The sequence below is a fragment of the Macaca thibetana genome, chromosome 12, assembly GCF_024542745.1.
Source record: "Macaca thibetana thibetana isolate TM-01 chromosome 12, ASM2454274v1, whole genome shotgun sequence".
NCBI classification, from domain to species: Eukaryota; Metazoa; Chordata; class Mammalia; order Primates; family Cercopithecidae; genus Macaca; species Macaca thibetana.
In genome coordinates this window covers 82,756,838-82,783,504 of record NC_065589.1, presented here as the reverse complement: position 1 = coordinate 82,783,504, position 26,667 = coordinate 82,756,838, and the positions used below count along the sequence as shown (strand labels likewise).

General features: G+C 40.7%; 2 protein-coding genes across 17 annotated transcripts in view; both read right to left on the bottom strand.

Moving 5' to 3' along the window:
- ITGB6 (integrin subunit beta 6) overlaps positions 1-1,307 on the bottom strand; it is a 148,160-nt gene extending 146,853 nt beyond the window's left edge. For 3 of the 7 annotated variants that reach the window (XM_050752263.1, XM_050752264.1, XM_050752261.1), the window contains exon 1: positions 989-1,306. The gene's annotated coding sequence lies outside the window, so the exon portion shown is untranslated. Of the gene's footprint in view, positions 1-988 lie in introns of all 7 variants that reach the window. The other 4 variants (XM_050752266.1, XM_050752267.1, XM_050752262.1 and 1 more) reach the window with 2 other exon arrangements.
- A 3,758-nt stretch (positions 1,308-5,065) lies between these two features.
- RBMS1 (RNA binding motif single stranded interacting protein 1) overlaps positions 5,066-26,667 on the bottom strand; it is a 231,641-nt gene continuing 210,039 nt past the window's right edge. For 8 of the 10 annotated variants that reach the window (XM_050752283.1, XM_050752280.1, XM_050752285.1 and 5 more), the window contains 4 exons: positions 25,886-25,996; positions 24,647-24,727; positions 22,973-23,057; positions 19,563-22,170 (listed from right to left, as the gene is read on the bottom strand). In XM_050752283.1, coding sequence (XP_050608240.1) covers positions 22,980-23,057; positions 24,647-24,727; positions 25,886-25,996 — 270 coding nt within the window. In that variant the 3' untranslated portion in view covers positions 19,563-22,170; positions 22,973-22,979. Of the gene's footprint in view, positions 13,729-19,154; positions 22,171-22,330; positions 23,058-24,646; positions 24,728-25,885; positions 25,997-26,667 lie in introns of those variants that run through there. The other 2 variants (XR_007718381.1, XM_050752278.1) reach the window with 2 other exon arrangements.

Here is a 26,667-nt window from a genome sequence, read left to right as displayed (position 1 = left end):
CCAATACTTGTATTATGACCAAATGACTTTATATTCAAAACCCTGTATTAAAAAACTTTCTTTCTGAGCCTGTTCAGAATCTAAAAAAATAGGAGAAGAAAACTATTACTCTCTGATCAGATTCTGTCCATTTTAGGTATTTTACGAGCCAATACAATATAGCTCTACCTGTGATTTTTTTTAATTTTAGAGGTACATTATTTGGATGAATAGCCTTCCACAGATATTGGATTTTGTTCTTTACAGTGCTAGTGGTCATACTTCCGAAAGTTCTCATGGTGAATAGTAATGATACCAGGTATTTTCAGACACTTGTAAGAATAAAATATGCTCTTCATAGATAACCTGAATTGGAAGCCCTTTTCTCTCCATTTTCTCCATAATTCGCATGTATTAGTTCTACACTAAAACACCATTTTACAATCCAGAGATACTGAAGTTAACTGGTCCGATGTCATGCATATGTCAATGCAAATATGAACTGATATTTATTTTCCTGTTTTAAATTTCCAGTTCCTCATTTCCTTTGTGCCTCTTGAAGATGCCAAAAAGTTAGTGAAGACGAGTCTCATCACTGATTTTTTTTAAAAAAAACTTTAACAATTAATTAGTACAATCAGAAACAAATATCTTAAAATCTTAACGAGAGACTGTTCAACTGGTTATTAAAATATTTTACTGAATAATGAACTAAGGCTTTTATGAAATACTGTTCTTAAACCATAGCAGATTTTTAAAATGCAGCTGTTAAAAACATGTGTGAGTCCAAATGTAAGAAAAATCACAATAAAGCATGCTAAGTTAATAAGGATCCGCTCTTTTACAAACGTTGGGGTAGGCTCACCTGGACGTTCATGTCAGGAGAGCAGAAATGACATTACAAACTCCCTAAGGCAGCGTCTGTTGGAAGCGATCGGTGACACTGACAAGAAACACTCAGTTCTGAAATTTGGGTTTGCATTTGTTAGCCATGCATTATCCTACTTACCTCTCAGGGTAGAACCTTTAATTTCAGAAAGTGCTGGCATGCATTACTGCACCCGTTATCAAAAGTCTTTGGCAGAAACGCCATTTATCCTTGTTGTGGTAATGAACAGATTTAAAACATTCTGGTGTCACCATCCCTGAAAAAGCACATTCATTTGAATATTTCTTCCACCAGCATAATGAAATATTTCATGAAGGCACATGGGTGTAGAATACTATGGAGAGATATTGCTGGTGAATGACAGAACGTCTGGTTGATTTACATGAAACCCCAAGTGCTCATATGAGAATAGGTTAGGTTTAGATTGACGAGCAAATGTGTAACCAGACTTCTGGCTGACAAATGGCAGAACTATGCCAGTACATTAGCTTCTCTGGAGAGAGACCAAAAGTGAAACGGGAGGATCAAGTTCACTCCATAAAGGACATTCAAACCTAGTGGATGGCAGTGTGGCTGGGATATTAAGCACTTATAGATATTAATACCCCAAAATAGTACTGAGTTTACAGTTGAGCTGGCCAACTGCAGGCCAGTGGTCAAACTCTTATAAAGCATTGCCGTATGCTACGTGTGTGTATTGACATTCCTTCAGGAGGATCCTGGTGTTTTCGAGATAAGTCTATTTTATTGGCAGCTTTGGTCACTAACTCTAAAAATGGATTGTTTGGGTAAACTAGAAACTGAAAATAACAACTGATGAGATTAGCGTAAAACATGGTGCCAAGCATTTAATGGTCCAGATTGAATTAGATTTATTTTGGCGCAGCACAGCCGTGAACAGAAACATCCACACAGGCTTTGTTGAGAAGGATGAAGAATTTGGACCCATACTCTCTTTTCCAGGCTAAGACTGAAAGTTCAGGACTTTGGGTATGCCTCCAAGGAAGTAATGTGATAGTAATAATAGATACTCCTCAAGTTCCCATGGTGTGCCAGGCCCCCTGCTTGGCACTTAGTGTACATTATTTTATTTGATTCTCACCACCACACTGCGGATAGGAGTCACGATGTTTGCTTTATAAATGACCCAGAGGTTGACTTATCCAAGGCCATACAAGTAAGTGACCAAGTCGGGATTTAAACTCCAGTCTGACTTGAAAGCTCTTTCCATCATGTTATAATTCTTCCCAAATGTCTGATAAACAGTACTGGTTCAGGTTTGCAGCTTGCAAGCCCTTTGGTATTTGTGGAGCATTGAGGCAGGAAAAACAGAGAGAGCCAAGAGTCCTGGGTTTGAATCCTGGCTCTACCATTTACTCACTGTGTGATCTTGGAAAAATATCTAACCTTTCTGGGCTGTATCCTCATCTATAAAAATGTGTGTATGTGTTGTGTGGTGGGTAATAGAAGATTTATAAGCTACCTTTCATTTATAACTTTTGATGATTTTGTGAGCTTTCATGGGGCTTTTAATTTCCTGTAATTGAGGTGCATGTTTGTTCTTTTGCTCTTTAAATAACTCAGCTGTGAGGAGACACTTCCATTTGAAATTCAAGAACTGACTTAATTTCTGCCATAGAGACATTATTTCTCCCCTCTGTAAAATTCATTTCTCTAAGTGGGTTGTCTCAATACAAACTACCTTTTATTTTCTTGGTGTACTGACTGTGGTGCTCTGCTCATAAGTGCACCATAACAAGGGTTGTAGGACATGCTAGGAATACAAAATGGTATATCATAATATTACCACAAAGGAATATCACTAAAGTTGGCTTTCATATGAAGGCAATAAATATTACTTCTTGTGGGTTAGAAGACCAAATATGCATGGAGCTGCCTATTTTGGATGCTTTGGTTTATTTCTATAAATTAATGAAATTTTATTTATCACATGTCCCTCCTTATGTATAATTCTGTACAATATGCTGACACCTCTGCAAATGGCTGTCTGTGCTTACAGCGTACTACCCATTGCTAGTTTGGCCTGCACCCATTCCTCCTGTTGATGGAAATGTATACATTGGCTCTCCTGTCATGAACATTCATCACCCACTGCTCTGCATTCTTGAAGATCAAATGACATGGGCCATGCTGTATGTGGGGAGCAATGTTTCAGAATTCCTTTGATGTTGCTCCTTGTGACAATGGCTAAATCCAAGCTTTTGCCATTTGACCAAATGCCAAATGTGTTAGCCTGAATCTCTATGATCCTATAGATAGCTGGATGGAAAAATAAGATACAACCACTGCAAAAACCTATTTTCCAGGGCTAATTAAGGTAAAGTTTTGATTAATTGAAAAGTTAGCTGAGCAGCGTGTTCTTGCTAATTAGGAGCTAACGTATAACACTTTAAAAAATTCATTTAATATATACTTTGTGCCATCTATGTAGATAGTATTAAGTATTCAAAGAGGGCAAATGTTCCTATATTCTTTGTATCCAAAGCACTTTCTGATTTTCTTCTAAAAATTACTTCTGAAAAATTTTTTCTACTTGTTCTAGTCCTTTTTAAGGCTTTTTTGTTGTTTCTGTTACTAAGATGTGATCATGCAGAATATGTATTTTGAATTAATTTTTATTCATTTAACATTACAAGAATTTAACCCAAGTATTCTGTTAAGTGTATATGACAGTGTGCTTAAACATTCCCTTATTTGCTTAAAATTTGGATTGTTTCCACTTGTTTTCCATGATAAAAATGCTATGAAGAAAAGCTTTACATATAGAGGTAAAGACAAATTTTCATATGTGGAATTATTGGATCAAAGAGGGCACTTTTAAATGGTCAATATTATCAATATATTAATTGCAATTGCTTTCCAAAGGAGTAGTACCATTTTATACTCCTTCTCTCATTGTGTGATCGTAAGTTTCTCCTTACTATCTTCATCAGCATTGGATTTTTGTTTGTTACATTTTTTTGCATATGCAACAGGCAAAGTTCTTTTGAAAAAAAAAAAAGGTAACACTATCTATTGAATTCACACAATAATCTTATGAAGTCAACAGTTTACAGATGAATAGATACTGAGATGATTAATTGACTTGCCCAAGTTCATTTAACTATTATTAGAGCTGGACTTTGATCTTGCTTCTTCTGAATCCGGCCCTGTTGCGTGTTTCCACTCTACCACAGCTGCCCGCTAAGTAACAGGAAGGGTAGAGGCTAATAAGCCCTTCAAGATAAGCTTGAAGAAGCTCAGTGGTTAGTGTGTATCAAGGTAGAATAGATGAGCAGGACTGGAGAGTAAAATGTCCAAATGACTGTTTCTTAAAAACCAAACATTTCCTCAAAAAGAGTGAATAATTTTGATTAATTTATACATGCTGTTTCACTCATCCATATGCACATTAAAAAGGTTTAAAAAAAAAAAAGTATGTTATTTAATGGTGGCTAGGTGTTGGAATATTTTAACTAAATTCAGATATACATGAGTAACTCCAGTTGGAAGTTGTTCATGCATATCTGAAGGCAGAATGTGGCCTTTTGACTTTAGCCTATTAAACACAAGAAAATTCATAGTTAAAATTCCACTCTCAGCTTCCCAGCCAAGATGGGAATGGCCCCAGCCATAAAACATGATGGACAAGGCTGCCACCAGTCCCAATAATCTGTTGGCATTATAGAGTAGGGTAGGCAAACCACAGTAAATCAAGGCCTCGCCTTCATTTTTCAAAAAGCCAAATGGATTAAAAGTGTGTGCATCACCCTTCACAGTGAGAAGGCAGACAGGTTTTACAACAAGCTGGAGGATGGTGTGTGGAGTAAATAACAATGCCTCTTGGTCGGAGGCTGTTTGATTGTTCCAGGTGTCCATTTGGAGGGTCATCTTGAGAAAGGGACTTGGGACTATGTGCTTTCTTATTCTTTGCAGGGATGAAAAAGAGGAAAACCCAGTTTGGAGGTCCTAGTCTGTAAAATGGCAGGATCTGCCAGCCTTGGCACCACAGAGTGTGGTTTTGGGCAGAGCAGTTTGTGCTTCCATTTATCTGGAGTTTCCTGGTGTGTAGAAGCCCCACTCCTGAGCACAGCAGGAGGTTAGGGATGGGCTCACCTCCTTAGATTATGAAACCCCATTGTCTAATCAGACCATTCCATAATGGATATTAAAAACAAACAAAAAAAACAAAACAAAACAACAAACCACCAGTATTTTTTTTTCAAAGAGATGATTGTGACCATGGATGGCTGAAATAATGTCTTGTTAAAATGACTCAATTCCTTTTAGATAATTGCAAAGGCAGCTGGTTTCTTCAGGCATTCAGATGAGCTCCTCTAGAAGCTTTTTGCAGGGCAACGAAACTGCTTTGGTGCCTCCTTCAGGGCTGAGACCATGATTTGGATTCACCCTGCCTTAAAGGAGAAAAGTTGGAAGCAGCAGGAGGCATCTGTAGAGAAGTAGTGAAGTGAACGTCTCTCTAGGTCCCTTGTTTTGTAATCAGATTTTAATCAGTGAGGAATCCTGAAAAAATAACAGAAAGCAGTTTGGAAGCAGCTTTCACTACAAAACTGTATAGTCATATCTCCAAGCCACCAAAGTATTTTCACAGCCATTTGCCTGAAAGGTCAGGCAGTAAATAAGCATATTGTCCACAGCACCGCCTGGAACCGGAGTCTCGTTTTGCTGGAGGCATTAGGGGAAAGGCAAGAAAGCTCAGCTCCAGGGGTACTGCCCCCTAGTCTAGTCTAAATGGCTCTTCTCTCTGACGTGACTGGAGTGTTCTCTGTCACCTGTAAACACTGCCTGCAGTGATAACATTCATTCCCCAGGCTCAGGCCCCCTGTGACAGTCAGGAATGCGCGGAAGTGGCCAGAGTGGGACAAGATGGCTGCCCTGCCCAGCCCACCGCTGGCCGGATGTGGAGCTGGGAGGAGCTGACCCTCATTTTGTCCCATGTTGTCTTTGGAAGACTTTCGTTTGGGTTTTGACTGGGTGGTCCCTTAGGCCTCCGAGTACATTCCAAATATTTCCAAAACGTTCTGAGAAATGGTGGTTCAACTAAATGAACATACTCTCCTAATGTGGGAAGCTGCGTGGCGCTGGCAGTTCCTCCTTCACATCCCCCACTTTCGTTGACACACATTGAATGTGTCAATCTGAAGTTCTAAGATTCTGGGTACAGATTTTTTTTATTTTACAGCCCCTTATGGTGTAATGCTCAGTGGTTTCCAGGCATTTTGGATGGCTCACTGGATTCAGAAAAGGTTTTTAAGCAGATACTCCCAATACTTGTTATTTGTAAATTATATATATGTTATATGTACTATTGAACTAACATAGTAATTAAAAACAGACAAAGAGAAAATGTTAACGAATGAAGCAAAGAGTTTGGGGCGGTGGCTCACGCCTGTAATCCCAGCATTTTGGAAGGTCGAGGCGGGTGGATCACTTGAGGTCAGGAGTTGGAGACCAGCCTGTCCAACATGGTGAAACTTCATCTCTACTAAAAATACAAAAATTAGCTGGGTGTGGTGGGGCAGGCCTGTAATCCCAGCTACTTGGGAGGCTGAGGCAGGAGAATTGCTTGAACCTGGGAGGCGGAGGTTGTAGTGAGCCGAGATCACACCACTGCACTCCAGCCTGGGTGGCACATCAAGACTCTGTCTCAAAAAACAAAAAATGAAAAAGAATGAGGAAAAGATGAAATAATATTATTGTCTTGATGGTACAAAACCCTTTTTGCTTTCTGCTTTCCTATTAAGGTTGTATACTCTTTTTATATTTATATGTAACTGAACTGAATATGCTTCATTTGAAAAGTTTGGTATAACACTTGGTGACACAATTCAAAAGTCTGCTTCTAAGATCAGTCTATTTTGATACCTGGCTTTAGTGATTCTCATGGCTAAAACAATACTACAGAGATGATGCAAGAAGGGCATTATTGCCTGTAATTGCTAAGTTAGACTCACTTTTTCACCCACATCCACCAGCTATGCAAAGGGTCTGTTGAAAGTTTACCAATACATTTTCATCTGCCTTGGGTCAATCAATAGTTCTTATATTCTAATCAAAGTGCTTCCCATTGACCAAACCCAGAGAAAGTCAGAAGGCAAAGAAGTCTGATTGATGCACCATTTTTACATAGATATGTAGAGACAGAGACAGATAAAGATATATTCAGTGTTCTCTAAAATTGTACATTTGAAAGATTTTTAAATAATTTAGAAAAATCCCACTTCTCAGTTTTTTTACACTTTATTTTTATTGAGGTAAAATAGACATTTAAAATTTACCATCTTTACCATTTTTAAGTGTACAGTTCAGTGGTAATAAACACATTTATATTCTTGTTTTCCCTCTCATCTCTCCCTCTTTCCTGTCTTTCCTGGTCTCTAGCAATCATCCACTTTTTTAGCTCCCACATGAGTGAGAACATGTGCTATTTGTCTGTCTGTGCTTGGCTTATTTCACTTAACATAATGGCCTCCAGTTCCATCCATGTTGCTGCAAATGACAGAATTTTATTCTTTTTTATGGCTGAATAATATTCCATTATATATATATGCCGCATTTTCTTTATCCATTCATCTACTGATGGACCCTTAAGTTGAACCCATATCTTGGCTATTGTGAATAGGGCTGAAATAAACATGGGAGTGGAGATATTCTTTTAATATATTGATTTCCACCCTTTTTTTTGGACATAAAGATATGTCCAAAGCTCTCTGAAATTGTACATTTAAAAGGTTTTTTGTTTGTTTGTATAAGAGATGATATTGCTGTGTCACCAGACTGGAGTGCAGTGATACGATCATAGTTCATTGCAGCCTCGACCACCTGGGCTCAAGCAATTCTGCCACTTCAGCCTCCCAAGTAGCTGTGACTACAGGCAAGCACCACCATGTTCAGCTAAATTAAAATTTTTTTATAGAGTCTGGGTCTCACTTTATTGCCCAGGCTGGTCTTGAACTCCTGGACTCAAGTGATTTTCCCACCTTGGCCTCCCAAAATGCTAGGATTACAGATGTGAGCTAATGTGCCCAGCCTGCATTTAAAATATTTTAAAATAATGTAGAAAAATTCCATTTCTCAGTTTTCAGCACATGCACATATCAGAATTTTTAATAATGGTAACACTGTTTTCAGAACCAACATTTCTCAGTGGTGGAAACAATTCTAAATATTCACCTTCAAAGTGTCCTCTCCATAGCATACTTTTTTTTTTTTTTTTTTTTTTTTTTTTTGTCAAAGCAGTCAGTTTCTCATTCATTGGTTACAATTCAGTACCTTTATTTTTGCAGAGTTGTTAGGTTGCATATTCCAGCAGCTTCTTGCCACCATGGAAATCTTAGAAAATACTTTTTACACAGTAATGTGACAGAAGGGGGCTCACCTGATAAGCCATTTTGGTTTATTTCTACTAGGTAGGATTACCTTTTAGGAATAGCTCAGGCAAATAGTGAGGGGAACAAGTGGATCCATCTAAGTTCCTGCAAGTAATACCTGGTACACTGGAGTGGGGTAACTGAAGAAGAGTTGAATAAAGGCAGTTACAAAGGCATGTGCACAGTTCAGAGGAACCAGCAGTGGTAAGGAAGCAGTAGCAGGGACCCTTCCTGCTTTCTCCTAAGCCTGAAGGGTAAGGAGAGGATGCCATGATCCAAGCCCAAGGAGAGAACTGGAGCTCTAGGAGTGGGGGCATGGACTGCAGCTGTGACTTTGGTAGAGGGATTGTATTAGTTTGTTCAGGTACCATAACAGACTAGCACAGATGTGATAACTTAAGCAACAGAGATCTATGTTCTTACAAGTCCAAGATACAGGTGCTGGCAGGGTTGGTTTCTTCTAAGGCCTCTCTCCTTCCAGTCTTCACATGATCTTCCCTCTGTGCCCACACCTGTGTCCAAATTTCCTCTTTTTATAAGGCCACTGGTCATATTAGATTAGGGTCCCACCTAATGATCCCATTTTAATTTAATTACCTCCTTTAAGGTCCCATCTTTAAACACAGTTACATTATGAAGTACTGGGGGTTAGGAATTGAACATATTAATTTGGGGGGACTTAATTCAGCCCATGACATGGACACTGCCAACCTGTGGCCCACAGGGAGGAAGCATTAATCAATCTTTGCTCCAGCCCGCCTGGCAGCCTATTGGTCTGCCAGCATCTCTCATTGGCCAAACCAGATGGAAGTCAGAGGCAAGTAAGCTTGTTTAACGCCACCCTTGAAGGTCAGTCTCTTGAGATACAGACAGCAGAAAAGAGTAATCTGCAGGAACAGAGAGTTTCCAGCTCACAAAGTCACTGAGCTGAACTTAGAACACAGAGATTTCATGACAGGCTTATGAATGATTTCATGTAGAAAAGGGAAAGAAAGAGCCAGGGTGTTTGGTTTTGTGGATCGCACAAGAGATGCTAATTTCAGGGAACTGCTGTTACTAGGCTCAGCATTGCAGTGACAATTGGAATCTCTTGCATGGTGCTAGTCCTTGTGAGAATGAGAAAACCGCATCCCCTATGGGCAGACAAATGAGAAAACATTGCCTTCTGCTGGACCAAGCAGTCTTTCTGGTACACAGCTTTTGGTGAGCAACCTGTTCACCCTACTCAGCCAAACACGCACTGTACGACCCTGTCAGCGCCCCTTACCACGGGCTCAGCTGGATGGCCCACACCCTGCCAGTCCTCTCTTTCCAGCCCCCAGCAGGAACAACTTGAGGACAAATTTTGATGTTGTGCTTGCTATAGTCTGCAAACTGCCAGCCTCCTAGTTCCACATGGAAAAAAAATCATTAAGCCATGAAAACATTCACATCTATCACTGGCTGTTTTATTAAATCATTCAAGCCCCTTGTGCTGGCAGTTTCTGGCTGATCTGAACTTAAATATTTGGTGGATCTTCCACCTAAAGGGAGTAATTAATGTTAATTTAGATCATTGTTCCTTGTTAGCACTTCTGGGAACCCCATTTTGAGAGTTTAGAATTATTAGCAAAAATGAATATAAGCATTGGCTACAAGCATTGAATTTTTTTCATCCATCGAACAGACTGCAGCTTGCGGTGAGAAAGCTACACACTGCACAACTATGGGGGTGCCATTCACATAGTCATTGTACATTTGTATGGGCTTTCTGACAATTTTCTAGCAGATGCAGTAAAGACTTCTAAGAATAGTATGCCTCCTTCATCCCCAATTGATCTAAAGTTGCAGTTTGAGTAAGTGGCAGGTTAGGTATCCATGTGTGTGAGGCACTAGGAGTGGGGCTGGGGGAAAGGAAAGGACCCAGTGAAGACAAAGGTGTGATACCCATTTCTCAGTACAGTGGAGGAGGGAGACATATGGGCACCTCCTTATGAAGCCTCAGCTTCAGAATAATACCCAGATGCACTCCTTCCATCTGCCCCACCGTCTCTGGTTCTGTGATGAGGTGTGAATGAGGAGAACATTCCACCACCCCACTCAGGCAGTGGCAACATTGGGCTATTAAAGCTATTCTTCAGGCTTGAAGGGCCAAGACTCTGAGAGACCCATGATAGCCACTGCCAGGTCAGGATAGGGAGAGTCGCAGAGACACAGTGGACTGGGGTGGATGGTGAGCACATGGCAGGCCCTGGAGCAGCATGGTTGGTTCCCCAGTTGCCACGGCTGTCTTTTGAAGCCACTGGAACAACACTCAATGCACCAGAGCCCCTGTAACCACGAACTGCATCCTTGTTTAGCCAAACCTAGTTTCCTCTTTTTAGGAGAAAGGAGGGGAACTCTTTTGCAGTATTCACAAAGCCAGTACAACTACACATGGGAAGCCACTTATATCCCTGCTACCCTAAGCCTAGCTCCCTGCTGCCCATGAGGACTAGCCCCCTCTCAGCTGCATTCCTCAGGCTCTCTGCTGGTCTTTGCCAATACTCATCCTCTAACCCATGGGCTCTTCCTACTGTTTTTTTTTTATGACAGATGCAGCAAAGAGGTCATTATATAAGGATTCTTTTACTTGAGAATAGGATTCTGACCCTCCATGCATGAAGAGCTTGTGGCAGATACTAGATTGCAGTAAGATGAGGTGGAATGGAAGGTGGGCACATGGAGACAAATGGAGTTGGCAGCACCGATCAATGGTGCAGAGGGCCAATTGGAGGACGAAACAGATGAGATGAATTGGATTGGGGAATTCACACTTCCCCATGACCACAGAAGGTTGAAGCTCTTTTCATTCTCAAAAACTCAAAAGCATTTATTTTAGAAATTTAAGAATTAACTCATGGTTAATGAGATGGTTCAACTGGTGAGGATGAGTTCCTGTGCTCTGTGAAGTGCTTTTCTTGGGAGGCACTTGAAAAATACCTGGGAAGATCCAGAGGCTGCTGCATTTGAGTTTCTGTGGAAAGCTGGATTTGTGGCCTCAAAGATAGTAACTCAACTGCTGACATCGTAGAAACATTGCTGTTTCCTTAATTTAAAACATGCCAAAGTTGGTGGCTGAGAGATTGTATCTTACAAGCCTATTACCAGCCGATTTACTAGGCCTTCAGGGAACAGCTTTGGAAAGGGGATGTTAATCAATTGTTCATTTTATCTTCTTTTTCTCCTACACTTTTTACTTTCTCTTACTTTCTCACTTATCTTACTAAGTCTTTCTTTTCTACTTCCTTTCTCTCCTTTATGTCACCCTCTCATTACTTCTCTTTATATATTTTTTAGGATTTTCCACTTCCACACCCTTCCTGCCCTTCAACTGTTTCAAACTTTTAGCACATTCCACATGACAGTGAGACATAAGCAGACTTCATGGAGCAAATTTATGGCATCACAAAATGTCCCTTCTTGTGGAGAGTACTTGCTCTCTTATGGCAGAATTACTTCTCTTCTTTAATATGTGGTTCTCTTTTGCTTCTGGGCAAAGAGTAGGAGGAGAACCAACTTGCTCACCACCTCCAAACTCCCACACAGAGCAAGGTATCAGAGTCTGAGCAGTGTGAGCTGGGCTAAGGCATTTGCATGGCAAAGTGGGTGGTGCTAGCAATGGGAGATTGGTTGCACACAGAGGGAGTGAGCAATGGGTAAGTGTATTAGTCAATTCTCACATTGGTATAAAGAACTACCTAAGACTGGGTAGTTTATAAAGAAAAGAGTTTTAATAGACTTACGGTTCTGCATGTAGGCTGTACAAGAGGCCTGGTAGGGAGGCCTCGGGAAACTCACAGTCATGGCAGAAGGCAAAGCAGAAGCAAGCATATCTTCACATGGTGACAGGAGAAAGAGCTAAGGGGGAAATGCTACACACCTTTACACAACCAGATCTTGTGAAAACTCACTCACTATCATGACACCAGCAAGGGAGAAGCCCACCCCTATGATCTAATCACCTCCCACCAGGTCCCTCTCCCAACACTGGAGATCACAATTCAACATGAGATTTGGGTGGGGACACAGAGCCAAACCATATTAGTAAGTAGATCAAAGATATTGGGAGCCAGGCTTCTTACCATCAGAAAATAATTACAAAAATGGGAAGGGGCCAGTCACAGTGGCAAACCCAGCATTTTGGGAGGCCGAGGCAGGAGGACTGCTTGAGTCTAAGAGTTTGAGATTAGCCTGGACAACATAGTCAGACCCTCTCTCTGAAAATTAAAAAATAAATTAGCTGGGTGTGGTGTTGTGTGCCTGTAGTCCTAGCTACTTGAGAGGCTGAGGTGAGAGGATTGGTTGAGCCCAAGAAGTTGAGGCTGCAGTGAGCTACGTAATGGCACCACTGTACTCAAGCCTGAGTGACAGGGTAAGACTCTGTCTCCAAGAAAGAAAAAAAGGAAAGGGAAAATGAAATCTGTGGTTGAAAATACATGCTTTCCAATATTTACAGACAAGGTATAAATATGTGTGTGGACATATACATGCACATACACACACATACACTCCCTAACCCTGTCTACTGAAAAGGCTTGGGAACAGTGACATGCAAGTAGCAAAGAGTATACCTAGTACCCAAACCTTAGCTTCTAAATGTCATTCTCCATCAAAGGAAACTAGGGCTGACCGGGCGTGGTGACTTATGCCTGTAATCCTAGCACTTTGGGAGGCTGAGGCGGGTGGATCACTTGAGGACCAACCTGGTCAACACGGCAAAACCCCGTCTCTACTAAAAATACAAAAATTAGCTGGGCTTAGTGGCACACGCCTGTAATCCCAGCTACTCAGGAGGCTGAGGCATGAGAATTGCTTGAACCCGGGAGGCAGAGATTGCAGTGAACTGAGATCATGCCACTGCACTCCAGCCTGGGTGACAAAGCAAGACTCTGTTTCAAAAAAAAAAAAAAAAACAACAAAAAACAAAATAAGCCTGAAACATCTTGTGGTGCCAGTAGGCAAGGCGATGCTTAAAGAATGACAGGGACATGTCTAAAAAACACAGAGGCTGGCTTGCAGGGCTCCACCGGGCCTAACTGGGGATAATTTGAATATCACAAGTAATGACTGCAAGTGATTAGAATCCATTGAGTAAAACAGGAAATTCTGAGTCCATACTCATATAAAGTAAATGAATAAATTAAAAGTTTGAGGACGTTTAGGGTATTTCCATGGTTTCAAAGCACTTCCTCACAAAATACTTATTAACTGCAAAGTGTGAAAGGTAACTTTACAGTGGAGATGCCTGGCAGACACCACCTTAATTAAGCGATCAAAGAGAGCATCATAGGTAAAGAAACAGTGGAATCACTCACCTCCTGATGGGGTGCAGTGAGGAGAACACAGCTTCACTTTGTTGATATTCCTGCCAAAAAGTTTCTGCAACGCAGACACTTCAAACAAACCAATCTGAGATACTCTGCAAAATCACAGGCCCATAATCTTCAACTGCGTCAAAGTCATGAAAGTCAAAGAAAGACCGAAGAGCTATTTCAGACTGAGAGAAACTTAAGAGACATAATTAATGTGTGATTTTGAATTGAATCTTTTTGCAATAAAGAACATTACTGGAATGATTGGTGAAACTTGACTGGGGTCTGAGGTTTAGTTGGTAGTAATGAGTTGGTAGTGTTGCTTTGATGGTTGTGTTGTGGTCATGTAAGAGAATGTCCTTGTTTTTAGCAGGTAAGGGAGCATTAGTTCTGTAATCTGCTCTTGGGTAAATTAGGATACAAGTTCTTTATATTGTACTTGCAACTTCTGTGTTTCAAAATTTAAAAATATTTAATCAAATGGCATACCCACTTTTGGGAAAAATAGACATTATGAGGTAAACAAAATTCCCATGAATTTAGAACAAAGCATGAGAATTTTCAGAAATTTTATGTTTATGGTGGGCCACACTGGGCTATCTCTGCCTTGCATCCCTGGGGCTCTCTATTCTCACTCCTCGGCTCTCAAGGGTCCTTTGATGGCAGAATAAAAAAGCACTATGATTTGTGAGAGCCCTAGGAAGGCTGCAGTATTAGGTAATGGAAAGGGTCATCATCCTACCTCCCAACTCACTGGTCAGAGGAGGAAGCGACTGCCCAAATCAGCCAGCTCAGCGACTCACCTCTGAGCTGCTGCTTTGGGTGGAATGGAAGAAACTGGTTGGTGTCTTAGGTATAACATGAAGTGCCAAGTAAGTGGCAGGAGGACTTGTGGCCTGCATCTCTTGTCCCATGTGAAGGGCCAAATGTGGAAATAAAAGGAGGATATGGAACATTTTTGCTGTTGCAGAGCTGTTTTGTCCTTCAGAGTCATTGCAATGGGCTCTGTGAGAGGGATGAGGTATATCACTTAAGAACATGTGACAAGACTCAGAATACCTATTATGAGTCTATAGCCTACCAGAATCACTATCATGAAATAGTGCCTTGCTGTGCCGCCCTTGACTTTTATGAATGGGTCCTATCTGAACAGGCTTGGGAAACTGTCATTGTATTGGTGGAGAAATGTGGTGGACACCACCCAGTACCCCTTGCAGCAGCCCCTGTACAAAGCTAGTAAATACTATCTTTCTCCAGAAAATCTGGCAGGCTTTATTCTTTTTGACAGCAAGAGCTACAGGTGCATGTTCTTTTCTCCCTTTTCACCTTGGTTGCCAGGAAACATAATTATTGAAGTTTAACTGTAGTGATGGTGGAGAACTTTTGGCCTATAGAGCTACATTCTGTGTATTCCTTATGTCTCTTCCCTGTTAATGTATCAAGTCCAGATTTCTACATTTCTAATTAATTGTGTTTCCTATACAGTTGCCTCAAATCTTGGTAAAATACAGGTTTGTAAAACCAAACCAAACAAAAAACTCCAGATCATTGGAAGAATTAAGTTGAAGGATACAAAATCTTCTCAATAAAATTGAACTAAATGTTAGGGAGAAAATAACAGTAATGGAAGTTCCTTCATGTATTTCTTAGGAAAAATTGTTGTTCCTGGCTAGGAGGCCAGGAACAATATTTATGGTCTTGAACATGTGTCAAAGACATGAATTACAAAGTGGATAAAATGGCATTCCTGCCTAGGCTTCCCTGAAGAAAATAACAAATAGTTCTCAAGATATATGGAGGACATGGGAAAACGATACAGGTGTTTGCAAATCCATAATCTGATGTGTGGAGAACATGTGACCAAGGGTAAAAGAAGTCAAAATGACATTACTTGGAAAGTATCCGACACCCTGCTTGATTTTTTTTTTTTTTTTTTTTTTTTTTTTTTTAGACAGTTCTTTCTTCTTACACACTCTAGTATTTTCAGAGCAGAAGTGACAGCAATGTCAACTCTTTGGACATCTGCTCCAAGTCTCATTCTGGCAAGGGCAGAACTATAAAAGACTTTGTCTGTCTGCCTGACAATTTCATCTCTCAGAAGGTAGAGGAACTGGTGAGGAAAATGGCTGCTCTCAAGTGAATTCTGATCAGTAAAAAAGGAACTGGTTGGAAATGTGGAAATACTGAGAATCTCAGGAGAGATGTTTTCATTATCTTCGCCCCCTCACAGAACTCCTACAGCTCTTTATTTAGATCTTTTCTTACTTCTCCTTATAATATTGTCACTTATAGACTTGTGTCTCTAAGATTGTCCCTTGAGGACTGGGACCACATCACATCATCTTTGTGTCTGCCAATGCTTGGGGCAGTTATCTTTTAAACAACAACAAAAAAAATCGATCAAATGTGTTTAGTTGGAATATGAGCATAGCGACTTGCATAATTTCAGGATAATGTGACAACATTTTTTAAGAATTTTTTTTCTTGATCATAAAATGTTTTCATTGTTGAAAACTGGAAAAATTATTCAGGGAAGTATAAATGAGAAAATACAACCTTTCTATAATCCTCTCACTTGATAAGCATTTTGAAGTACTTTCTCCTTGTTATTTATTTTTGAGACATTCTATCTCTCTGTCACCTAGGCTACAGTGTAGTGGCATGAACACAGCAGCCACTGCAACCTCAAACTCCTGGGCTCAAGCAATCCTGTCTGAGCCTCCCAAGTGGCTAGGACTACAAGTGTGTGCCACCACGCCAGGCTAATTTTTAAAATTTTTTTGTAGAGGTGAGTCTTGCTACATTGCCCAGGCTTGTCTCACTCAATCCTCTGGCCTTGGCTTCCCAGTGTTGAGATTACAGGCATAAGCCACTGTGCCCAGCCTCTCCTTGGGTTTTATACTTATTTCATACTTTTGATCATACTGTATCTACAGTTGTTCCTAACACTTTTTATTCACGGTATATCCTAAGCATTTTCCATGTCATTATCTTCATTTTAAAATGACTTCATATTATCTTGCATGTCTTTAGCATAACCACTGTCATTTAAAAAATAAAGCAACATAGGGATTTACACTGGCTACAAGTTCTAAGAATTGTGGTATGTCTGAGAAGTCAAAAAGGAAACCATTTCATCTGTAATAGTAAGATCCGGCAGGGCAGGGGAGACAGGTGAAGCCCCAAGTTCTCCCTCCGGTTTTGCGTTTTATCCTGAGTCAACTGTGGTACATCTGGAAGGGGAGTTGATGATGTGGAGTGACCAGGGCTGACGAGGAAGAGTTAAAGCTGGAAGGAATGCTCAACCCACAGAAGAGCAGAAACATGGAGTCACGTTTCCACACTTGAAGTATGACTGACTGACTCTGTGGCATCCTGGTTGGCAGCACTAGGGCCAGTAACTGGGAATTTCAAAGTCACAATTTGGACTCCTCGGCAAATAAGTTTGAGAGCTGTTCCCTAAAGACACCTGATGCCTTGTGAGGCAGGCAGTACCTGGTCCCGCAAGGTGTTCAAGTAGGGCAAGTGGCTTCAAGGATACTAGAGGATAGGCAATCCCTGCAGTCTGGTTTATGGTCTGGGTCTTGTGTGAGCACTGGAATAGCCTAAATCAAATCTTAAGTCTCTCAGAGTCGCATAAAAAAATCGTATTATTTAATTCAAAGCCACGTTTTCAATTCTGAGCAGCCCAGAGACCTGCCATCACTTGCTCGTGCCGAGTCACGTGGTGTGGCAAGGCGCGTGGTTTCCTTCCTAGCCGCCCCCAGCTTCCCCGAACCTTCAAAGTCACATTTCAGTCACTCCCCATCTGACCAACAAAGCTCACAATGAGGGCGCTGCCAGCACAGGCGACAGCCTGCGCTCCAGTCTGAGGAGGAACCCCAAATTCAAGACCCCTGTGACCCAGCCTGTGTGCCCCGAGAGGCTAAACCTCAGCTCAGGGGCTTCCCGATGTCGGCCGCCGCGGGTCTGGGTTTCCGGCCTGCAGAGCTCGCGTCAGACGGCTGAGAAACAAAACGCCCTCCCTCTAGCGGCTCAAGCGCACACACTCTCTTGCCCTCCGCAGCCCCCGAGCGAGTCACCGGAGACTCTCTGGAGCCATTTCGCGGGGCTGGAATTCCTTCGCCCGGCGGAGCTCGGCGCGCACCCCTCAGCTGTGCCGAGGACCCTGCACCCGGGGCGCCCCGCGGCCACGTGACCGCCATCTGGCTCTCGGCCTGGACTGAGGGGGCTGAGCTCATCGCGTTGCTATTCGAGGGGCAGAGACTGCCTGGCCTTCCTCAAATCCTGAGCTCCCGGCTCTCCTCCCTCCCCCACCTACTTGACATCTCAGGCTTTTTGTGGAAGCGGCAGGGCGGTTGAGAGGTCGGTGACCTTTGCCCCAGTGGCGCTGGCTCTTTTCCTTTTTGGCTACCCTAATGGAATGAGGATATAATCAGTCATATCTTAACATTCACTGAGCCCCGGCTCAGGCTGGGAGGCACTGCCTTTTTCCTAGTGAATTTTAAATCAGTATTTGTGGGATTTAAGCTCCAGCGGACAAACCTAGAGCCACTGGCCATGAAAGGTGTGGCAGTGAGGTGAAAAACGGGGCTTCCCCCTCCACTCCCTGACTTTCCTCATCCCAGCCACTACGGGGGGGGGGGGGGAATACGTAGACCACAGAGCATTAGCCACACCCTCTTTCCTCCAACCCCAGAATTCCACGTCAGTCTCAGAGCTTTCAGCTAGGTGGGGTTTATCCCCAAAGGTGCCACAACCCCTCTAGTTGTATGGGAGCGGTAACTGTGAACCACCATCGCTGGCTCGATCCTCCCTTTTCCGTGGATTGGTGCTCCTGAGTGTGTTTACCAGTTTCAGTACGTAACACAGCCAGACCGAGGGCCGCGGGCTTCAGCGGCGAGAAGCTACAAAAATAAGGTGAACAAAATTGAAGGTGCCCAGCAGCCTGAATTCCGTTTCTTTCTTACCTTTGGTCATAGGAAGGGCCACTTAGGTGTGTGGCTGGAACGCCAAGTGAGACCAGAGCTTACATTGTTAGCAGCCTGGGTTTGTCTCAAGAGGCCATGCTTCTCTCCTCCCTGACATCTTGCTCTCGGAAGCACCAGTTAGCATCAGAGGAATGAGTTTCCTTCTCTCAAACAGCCATCAACTACCAGCGCTTTCTTGGCTCCGGCAAGTTAAGTGCTGACCCCTCCCTTATCTAACTCACCCCACACACCATCCAGATGGCAGGGGAGGCACCCAGAAATGGAGTTGGACTGCATGTTTTCCCTGTCCACTCTTTTTATCACCATGACAGAGCCACTGGACACCAGGAAATAAATACTGAACCACCACACTAAAACATTTACTCCACTTTGGGCAGAAGGAGCCTATTTCGCATAGTAAGTGCCTCCTATAAAGCAGTCAAGTGAGGGAAAGAGGAGTTCTTGCTCCTCCGTGAATGCTGCATGGGAGCCTCCAATTGGGAACAGCTGAACAGGTAGCTCTGAAAGAGGACCGTGGTCATAAACGCATAGATAAGACCATCCCGAGGTTCTTGCCCACATGCTTCCTTACCACAGGTGGGAGGGCTGCTGCTAGGCAGTCTTCCTTGCTGAGCATTGACAAGCAATGAAATAGTTGAGGGGTAGCAGCAAGAAAGGAGGAAGAAAAAGGGTCTGGTTCTTTGGTCTTTAAGAACAGACCACTAGAGGTGTATTTTGGGATGGATATTTGCCAGGCGGACCGTTGACGTGCTGAGTTGACGGTTGACGTCTCTGGTCATCACACAGATTTAAATAACCAGCAAAAGGGGGTTGGAATGGTTTTTCCAATTCTTTTCAAGGAAATGTATTTTGAGGATATATTGAATCTGACATAACTTTCAACTCACTTTCAAACTAATCTACTGAGCTGAAGAGAGAGATCAGAAATGAAACGAAATTCTGATATACTTAATCTACTTAAAAAAATTGACAGGAAAAATAAAATTTCAGATGTTTTTTATTCAAAGGTTCTCAAAAGAAATAAAACAGAAAAGCTAACAATCTGATCAAATGTACAGTTCAAAAATGTCTTTTGGCGTTTAACAACAAGTCCTAGGAAAGAAAACTACAGAGTTATCTTGAACCGGACAAATAAGTTACCACTGGCAAGTCTGTGGCACTAGTAAAACAAAAATAAAAAATTAACTCTCTTGATCATATAGATATCTCTATGAAAATCTTTTTTTTCAATCTGTACAAAAGGTCTTTCTTCATAAATTAATTTTTTTTATAATTTAATGGCTGTCTACTATGTGATGTTTAACTGATCTTTTTTTATGTACAGAGGTTATGTTTCCCAAATCTTACCCAGACGAGTATGGCACTTAGTTCAGACATTTCTAGCAGCAGATTTCCCCTCCCCTCTAACCGAGCTATCAAATTTCTGTCTTAACTAATGCAAAAATATCAAGTAGTGAGAGACCCAGGTTTATAACTGTACTAGGTACACAGAGGGTGCTGCGTTCAGTCTGGACTTTCACAAAGCAGTAATATTCCAGGGAGCATAGAACCAATAATACCACAACTTTAAAAAAATGAAACAAAAACAAAAACAAAAACACATTTCTCTTATGACTATGTAATTTTCACTAGAATCTACACTTCTCAGAGCAGCAAGGACTTTTGAAACTATGAAATGTCACTGACATCTATCATCAAATACAAGCATAAAATTTAAGAACTAAAAAATACTTGAAAGAAACAACTGCTTAGCCCTAGCTCCTGAGCTAGGAGGATTTGGTCTGTGGAAACAGGGAGGGCCAGCAACCTGTCCCAGCACAAAAGAAAATAGACTCTGAGGTAGATAACTGATCATACACAGCTGACCAGACAAGTACACAGTTTTGGAAGACAACTTAATTTACCATTGCTTTTAAAACATATGCAATTGCCTTAATAAAAGAGCTTTAATAACAGTGAATTATCTTATATGTACTAAAGTAGAAATAACTGTGTATTTATGAATCAGGAATTTCATAGTTTCAAAATTGGTTTTCTTTACACTTGAACACTTGTAGTGATGACGTAAAGTGTGGCACTGCTTGGATCCAAATCTTCCTTCATGCTTTTTTGTTTGTGTGTGTCCATACATCAATTAAAATTATAAAACCTAAATGCAAAGGTACAAAAAAGGCACATTCTCCTAACCGCAAACTGGTCCGGCAAAAATAAAGAGCACAGAAGATGTGATGCTGAGACAAGTTGGAGCTACTGGTTACTGGCTCTTCGGTCTTTGGTGAAGTTACCTTTAAAAGTGCCAAGTCATTTTTATTTTTCAAATTTACCTAATAGAGAGAGAGAGAGAGAGAGCTAGTAGCCAATCGTTTTGCTTCTATTCGTATCTCAGCTTATGTTTGAAGATAAATCCTTACTTTTAGCTTTTGCCACTTGGTTGCAATAGCAACATGTTTCGGTTTGCCAGATTTCAGGCATAATTCTCATTCTAAAGCACTATCATTAGTATAAAGGAAGGACAAAACATTCAGTGACTCCCCTCCCCCACCCCCCGTCCCCAACCCCAACACTACCTACACTAAATCTAGTACATTAGTTTTTTTTTTTTTCCTGAAAAAAGGCAAAAAAGACTTTACATTGCATCATACAGCAGATATCCTAAATCAGTCAAACTATCAGAGGAAACTGTTGGCATACAGCCTTACAAACAATTTACCCTAATAAAAGTTCCCCAGTCAGAAAATGTGTTTCACACAAAACATTTTTCCCTTCTTGCATTTCACTACCTTACACATTATGTGAAAAATCATTAAAAACACCTACTACATATTTAAAAAAGCCAAAATTTCAGCAACTTTTATTGACTACCTTTTAAAAGCCCTATGCTGCTGTTTTACAAGGCATAATAGACCAGCTCATTTGGTCAAAGCATTCTACATCATTAGTTTGAACTAACTTTTACTGAAACAGCTACAGCATCAAAAGAGTTAAGGCAAATTGGAATTCATAGAAAAGGATAAGACACTTCACACTACGTTGAAAGAAAGACAGAAAGCTAAGAAAAGAGACACTGACGGCAACACTGAATTACAGCAACACTCGCACTGCAAGCACAGAACACCATGGGTGAAGTCGGACTATTTAAACTTCAGAAAGCCCATTTCATACAGCTGGAAAAAAAAACACAAATTAAACACAAAATGAACAAAACCACAAAAATCCGGTCATGCACTTGGATAAGTCTTCATGGTCTTTGTGCATACCCAGAAAATTGAAGTTTTCTTTTTTTTTTTTCTTTTTTCTTTTTTTTTTTGCATCATAACATTTGATAAAAATCTTTTGTTTTTGTTTTTTGTTTTTGTTTTTTTACTAAAATAAACCTGTTCGGGGGAACAGCTACTAGATGAATTTAAGGGTTTTATGCACCTTATAGAACTTATAGCAAAAATAGTTTTAGTTGATTTCATTATAAATAACGTTTTCAAGAACCTGTGCAAAACTGTCAATAATTTCCTAAAGCACAATTGATCAGAAAAATCCATGATTGTTCAGCCTTCACACCCTTCTTCATGTAAGAACACCTTTCTATACATCTGGAAGAGAAAAATAAAAGACAAATGCTTTTGTAGATTTGGTGTGATACACTACAGAGCTTTGTAATCTGTTTCTTGTTTTAAAGAGATACGTGTTTGAAAAAGGCTATGCTCCTGACTGGTGGTAGACTGATAAATGCAAAAACTGATGGTTACTTTCAATGCCTGTCACATCCAGGACTTGCAAAATACTTTATTTAATTTAGAGCCAAATTCATGTGGGTTTCTAAAGAGTGACTTTATGAAATCAAAAGTACTATTATCACCAGGGCAATCCAGAAACCAGGGTATTCTAAGTTCTACACAGCTATTTTATTACAGTCTGCATGGTAAAGTGAAAAGTTTGGAATTTGTGGTTCAAGTAAGAGCTGGAAATACAATCTTTCAATCTAAGGATATTGACATTTATCTAAATTCATAATCAAGATGTTGCTAAACTTGTAATGCTAGATTAAGCAACATCTTATGCTATGGGTCCTCTGGTTTCTGAGTATTAAAGTAATATAGGATACTTGTATTATAGGACAATTTTGGTACTTGGTGTTCTCTGATGTTACAGATTTTTATTTTTTTCTTTTTAGTGGGGAGAGTAGTTATACATTTGGCTTCAGTATATTCTTTTTAGACAAAATGATTAATCTTAAATTCATAAAATCACTGATTGTAATATTTCAACAAGACTGGATGCCTGGGCCATGATTAAAGCAGCATGATAAAATCTGAGTTATCTCAATCACTATTTTGATTTTAAAAAAAGCCCCATAGCTTGAGCCCCCCAGTTACGGAGACCCTTCCCTCATACCTCACAGTTACTTATTGGGTTGAAAGGTATACGGAGAATGGTCATTAGATGTCTCCACAGCCACCTGCTGTTGACCACTTGCCTCCTACAACAAACAAGGCAGAATGGATGAGACACGTTAGTGAAAAAACCTCAGTTCTGCTACTTAGGCCTGACTGAATCCAACAGTACCTTAAAAACAGTTACTCTTTAAAGTAAATTTCTTCACATCATGCAGAGCTTTCAAGGTTAATCATTTCCCTAAGCAGCTGGCATGTCTAATAGACCCAAAGTACCTCCCATCCAAATGTTTATGACTTTCCTATTTTTATCAAGCTACAGTGTATCAAACAAATCTCTTACCCTTTTATCCCCTGGGGACAGATGTGATTTGGAATTCAGTATTTTCAGATTTTATAATCTGAAATGTGGTATGCATATGCTGTATATCACATAATGCCTCCAGTAGGGTCTAGGGCAGCACCTCATAAGCAAACATATTAATAGTTCTACACTGGAAGCCATGAATGAAGCAGCACAGTTAAGTGGGATCAAGATTTTGTCTCATCTCAGTTCAAGTTGGGTTTTGCGATAGGTCAGGTTTTATGCTAAAGTAGTTACAAAGATAATTTTTATTTTCAGATTTCTTTTTGGGTTTCAGACTGAAGATAAGGAATTGTAGGCTCTGGTAATTGTGGTTGTCAGTAACTGCACAAACAGAAGTAAAATACTACTACCACCACCTCCAACAACTACTGCTACTACTACTACTACTACTGCTACTACTATCACCACCACTACCACCACCACCAACTCCACCAACAGGCCAGAGTCCTACGATCCTTTCCCGGAACTGGAACCTTTGGGATCTGCCTAATGGGCAAGATCAACTGGATTGATACATTTCCTTGAAATTTTAAGGATATTTAGCAGGAAAATGCTACGTTTTTCTCTTTAACCGTAATTTAAATGCTAGACTTCTTTCTTCCATATCAGTATCTTCCATAACAAGAACAGTTATCTAGCCATACTAACAGCCTCTGTAAAAACAGGTATGGTTTCTTCTTCATCCCTGGAGCAGTTTCAAAACAGCTTTCTCTTTTGCACTAAGTTTCTTAACTACAACTGATTTCTTTTCATCATTATTAATTATCATGGATATGATCTTTAGTACTGGGACTGCAAACTCCAGATTTATCTTATTGTGTCTGTAGTATCATTTTCTAAGAGACAAGACAGAACCTCCGATGGGTATGAAAGACACTATAAGCTTAGAAAATATTTCTGGGAGTCTTAGAGGTGTGGCCTGGATGTTGTTACCCTAATTTGTCATGATCGTAGCTCACTGCAGTCGCGAACTCCAGGGCTCAAGGTTTCTTTCTGCCTCATACTCCTGAGTAGCTGGGACTACAGGTCCATGCCACCATGTCTGGCCAATTTTAAAACAATTTTATTTTTTGTAGAGATGGGATCTTGCTGTGTTGCCCAGGCTAGTCTCTAACTCCTGACCACAAGCAATCCTCCCTCCTCAGCCTTCCAAAATGTTGGACTTACAGGCATGATCTACCACATCTGGCTAAACGCAATTCTTTATCCAAATATTTGACGTCTGGTGGATTTTTCTGAGTTCTATTTAATTTACCCATTTCTGAAACAACTTATAGCCAGAATGGTCACTGGATGGTCTCTACCAACCTCAACAGGAACCGCTGTCGTCTGCATGTGTGCATACTGTGGCAAGTAGGCTCCTTGCATAGCTGATGTTGCAGGCATGTACTAGAAAGAAGAATGAGATCAGAATGGGCAATGGTAAACTGCAAAATTTGGAGTACTTAGGGGAATTGTGAGATGGATATAATGTATTTGGAAATCTCAAAGAAGAAATTTAAATGGGCTACCTCAAAGCTTAAATAGTGCATATAAATATGTCATATGGAAGGCAAACTGTTTTCTACTTTTTGAATCTGCTAAACTAAAAATTCCACATTTCTTTGGATTTGCTAACAAAGATAAAAAAGTTTATCATGGGTGAAGATAAAAAAGTTTGTCACTCTCAAGAATTCAGTATCATTAATGTGTGATTTTAGAAGATCTCTCCTCAAAGGACCTCATTATTTTCTAGCAGCCCCCTAAACTAGTACCTAGTATTGTTTCTACAGGTGGAGCCCATCCACAGGGGTAAATGACTTATTAGACCTCTAACAGGTCACTGCATTAGGCAGCAAAGCCCGGCTTTTCTGACACTGACAGTCATTCTTTCCCAAAGGCAGGAGAAATTTCTAGTCAATCTCATTGGATATGTGTGGCCCTGGCTTAGCCTTCACAAGAAATGGCTGTGGGTTTTGAATATATGAGGGGAAAACGCACCACCCTTTGTTCTTTTAAGCCACTACAGAATACAGGCTAAATTAAAATCCTTTAGCCATCTTACCAGCAAAATGCTAAGCATCAAACCTGGAAGCTGATCTGGTGCCAGCTCAACCTTATTACCCAAAGGAGTCCCCTGGACTTTGGTGAAATATTTCAATATTAAGATCATGATTCAATGCTCCCAAACTCCATAAAAGAAGAAATAAGCGAGAAATAATTTCCTGCTTTTACCATCTTTTGTTACTTTGTCTTTTGCTTCATGACATTGCCACAGGGACAGTGGTACTAGTTATATAAATGACAATAGTCATAAAAGGCTAGATGTGGCCATGTGTGGGTGCTATATTCTTGTAAAGGAGACATACCCAGAGAATAGACTTTCGAGTTCATCAATTAATCAAGAAATAGCTGAGTATTTACTTTATGGAAGGTCATGTGGAGGGAAGAGAGGGGATTAGACATAATCTGTTATCATAGAGCCTGTCATTTGATAGGGAAGATACAGGCTGCATTAATTTACCCTCCTCTGTTTACAGAGACACATGATACTAATTTGCCACCTACTGTTCCAGTGCTGCCTAGTGACAGATGACTCATCTGCTGGGCTAGAGGGCTGATCATCGATGCGGGCTGTAGTGACATGGTGTGCTCCATTGAGGGAGTTAACACGGCACCCTGGGAAGTTGGAGACAAGAGCAAAATTAGACAAACTGAGGCAAGAGTCAAGATCCTGTAATTACCTTTTGCAAAGGAAATACCTTAGTTTGTTTAAGAATGTGAAGCAAAAACAAGCTCCCTCAATCTTGCAAATGGCATCATAAACAGTTTCCTAAAAATCTTCTAAATTGCTCTTCCTGAGAGTTTTGTAAGAGCATTAGGGGAAATGATATCTTGGCATTCACTTCACAACAATCCCTGTATTAAAGCCACTGGTCCCTCCTTTCCCTCCCTTTCCCTTCACTTCCTGTAACTGGAAGCAAGCTAGTCCAGCAGGAGGAGCTATCATAGGAAAAACAAACTGATTATCACTGCCTGTCTAGGGTTACAAAATGCTTTCTTAAAAAAAAAAAAAACTGGAAAAAAAGGCAGTTGATGTTTTCTCCAGTCACAAAACAATGTATTATATTTAATAAGATCAGTACAGTATTTTGTTTAATAATGTTCTATCCAGATAATCGTTTCGTTCAACATCAGGTTGTTAGGATTGAGAGTACATTTCTTCATTCACTCAGTGTTTCTCAGAACTTTAAGTTACACTTTGGTGCCTGGGAGGGAAGACAATTAGGATATGAATAATAATCTGAGTCCAGAATCTTTTATTTCATTTGAAAAAATGTTGGTCATTA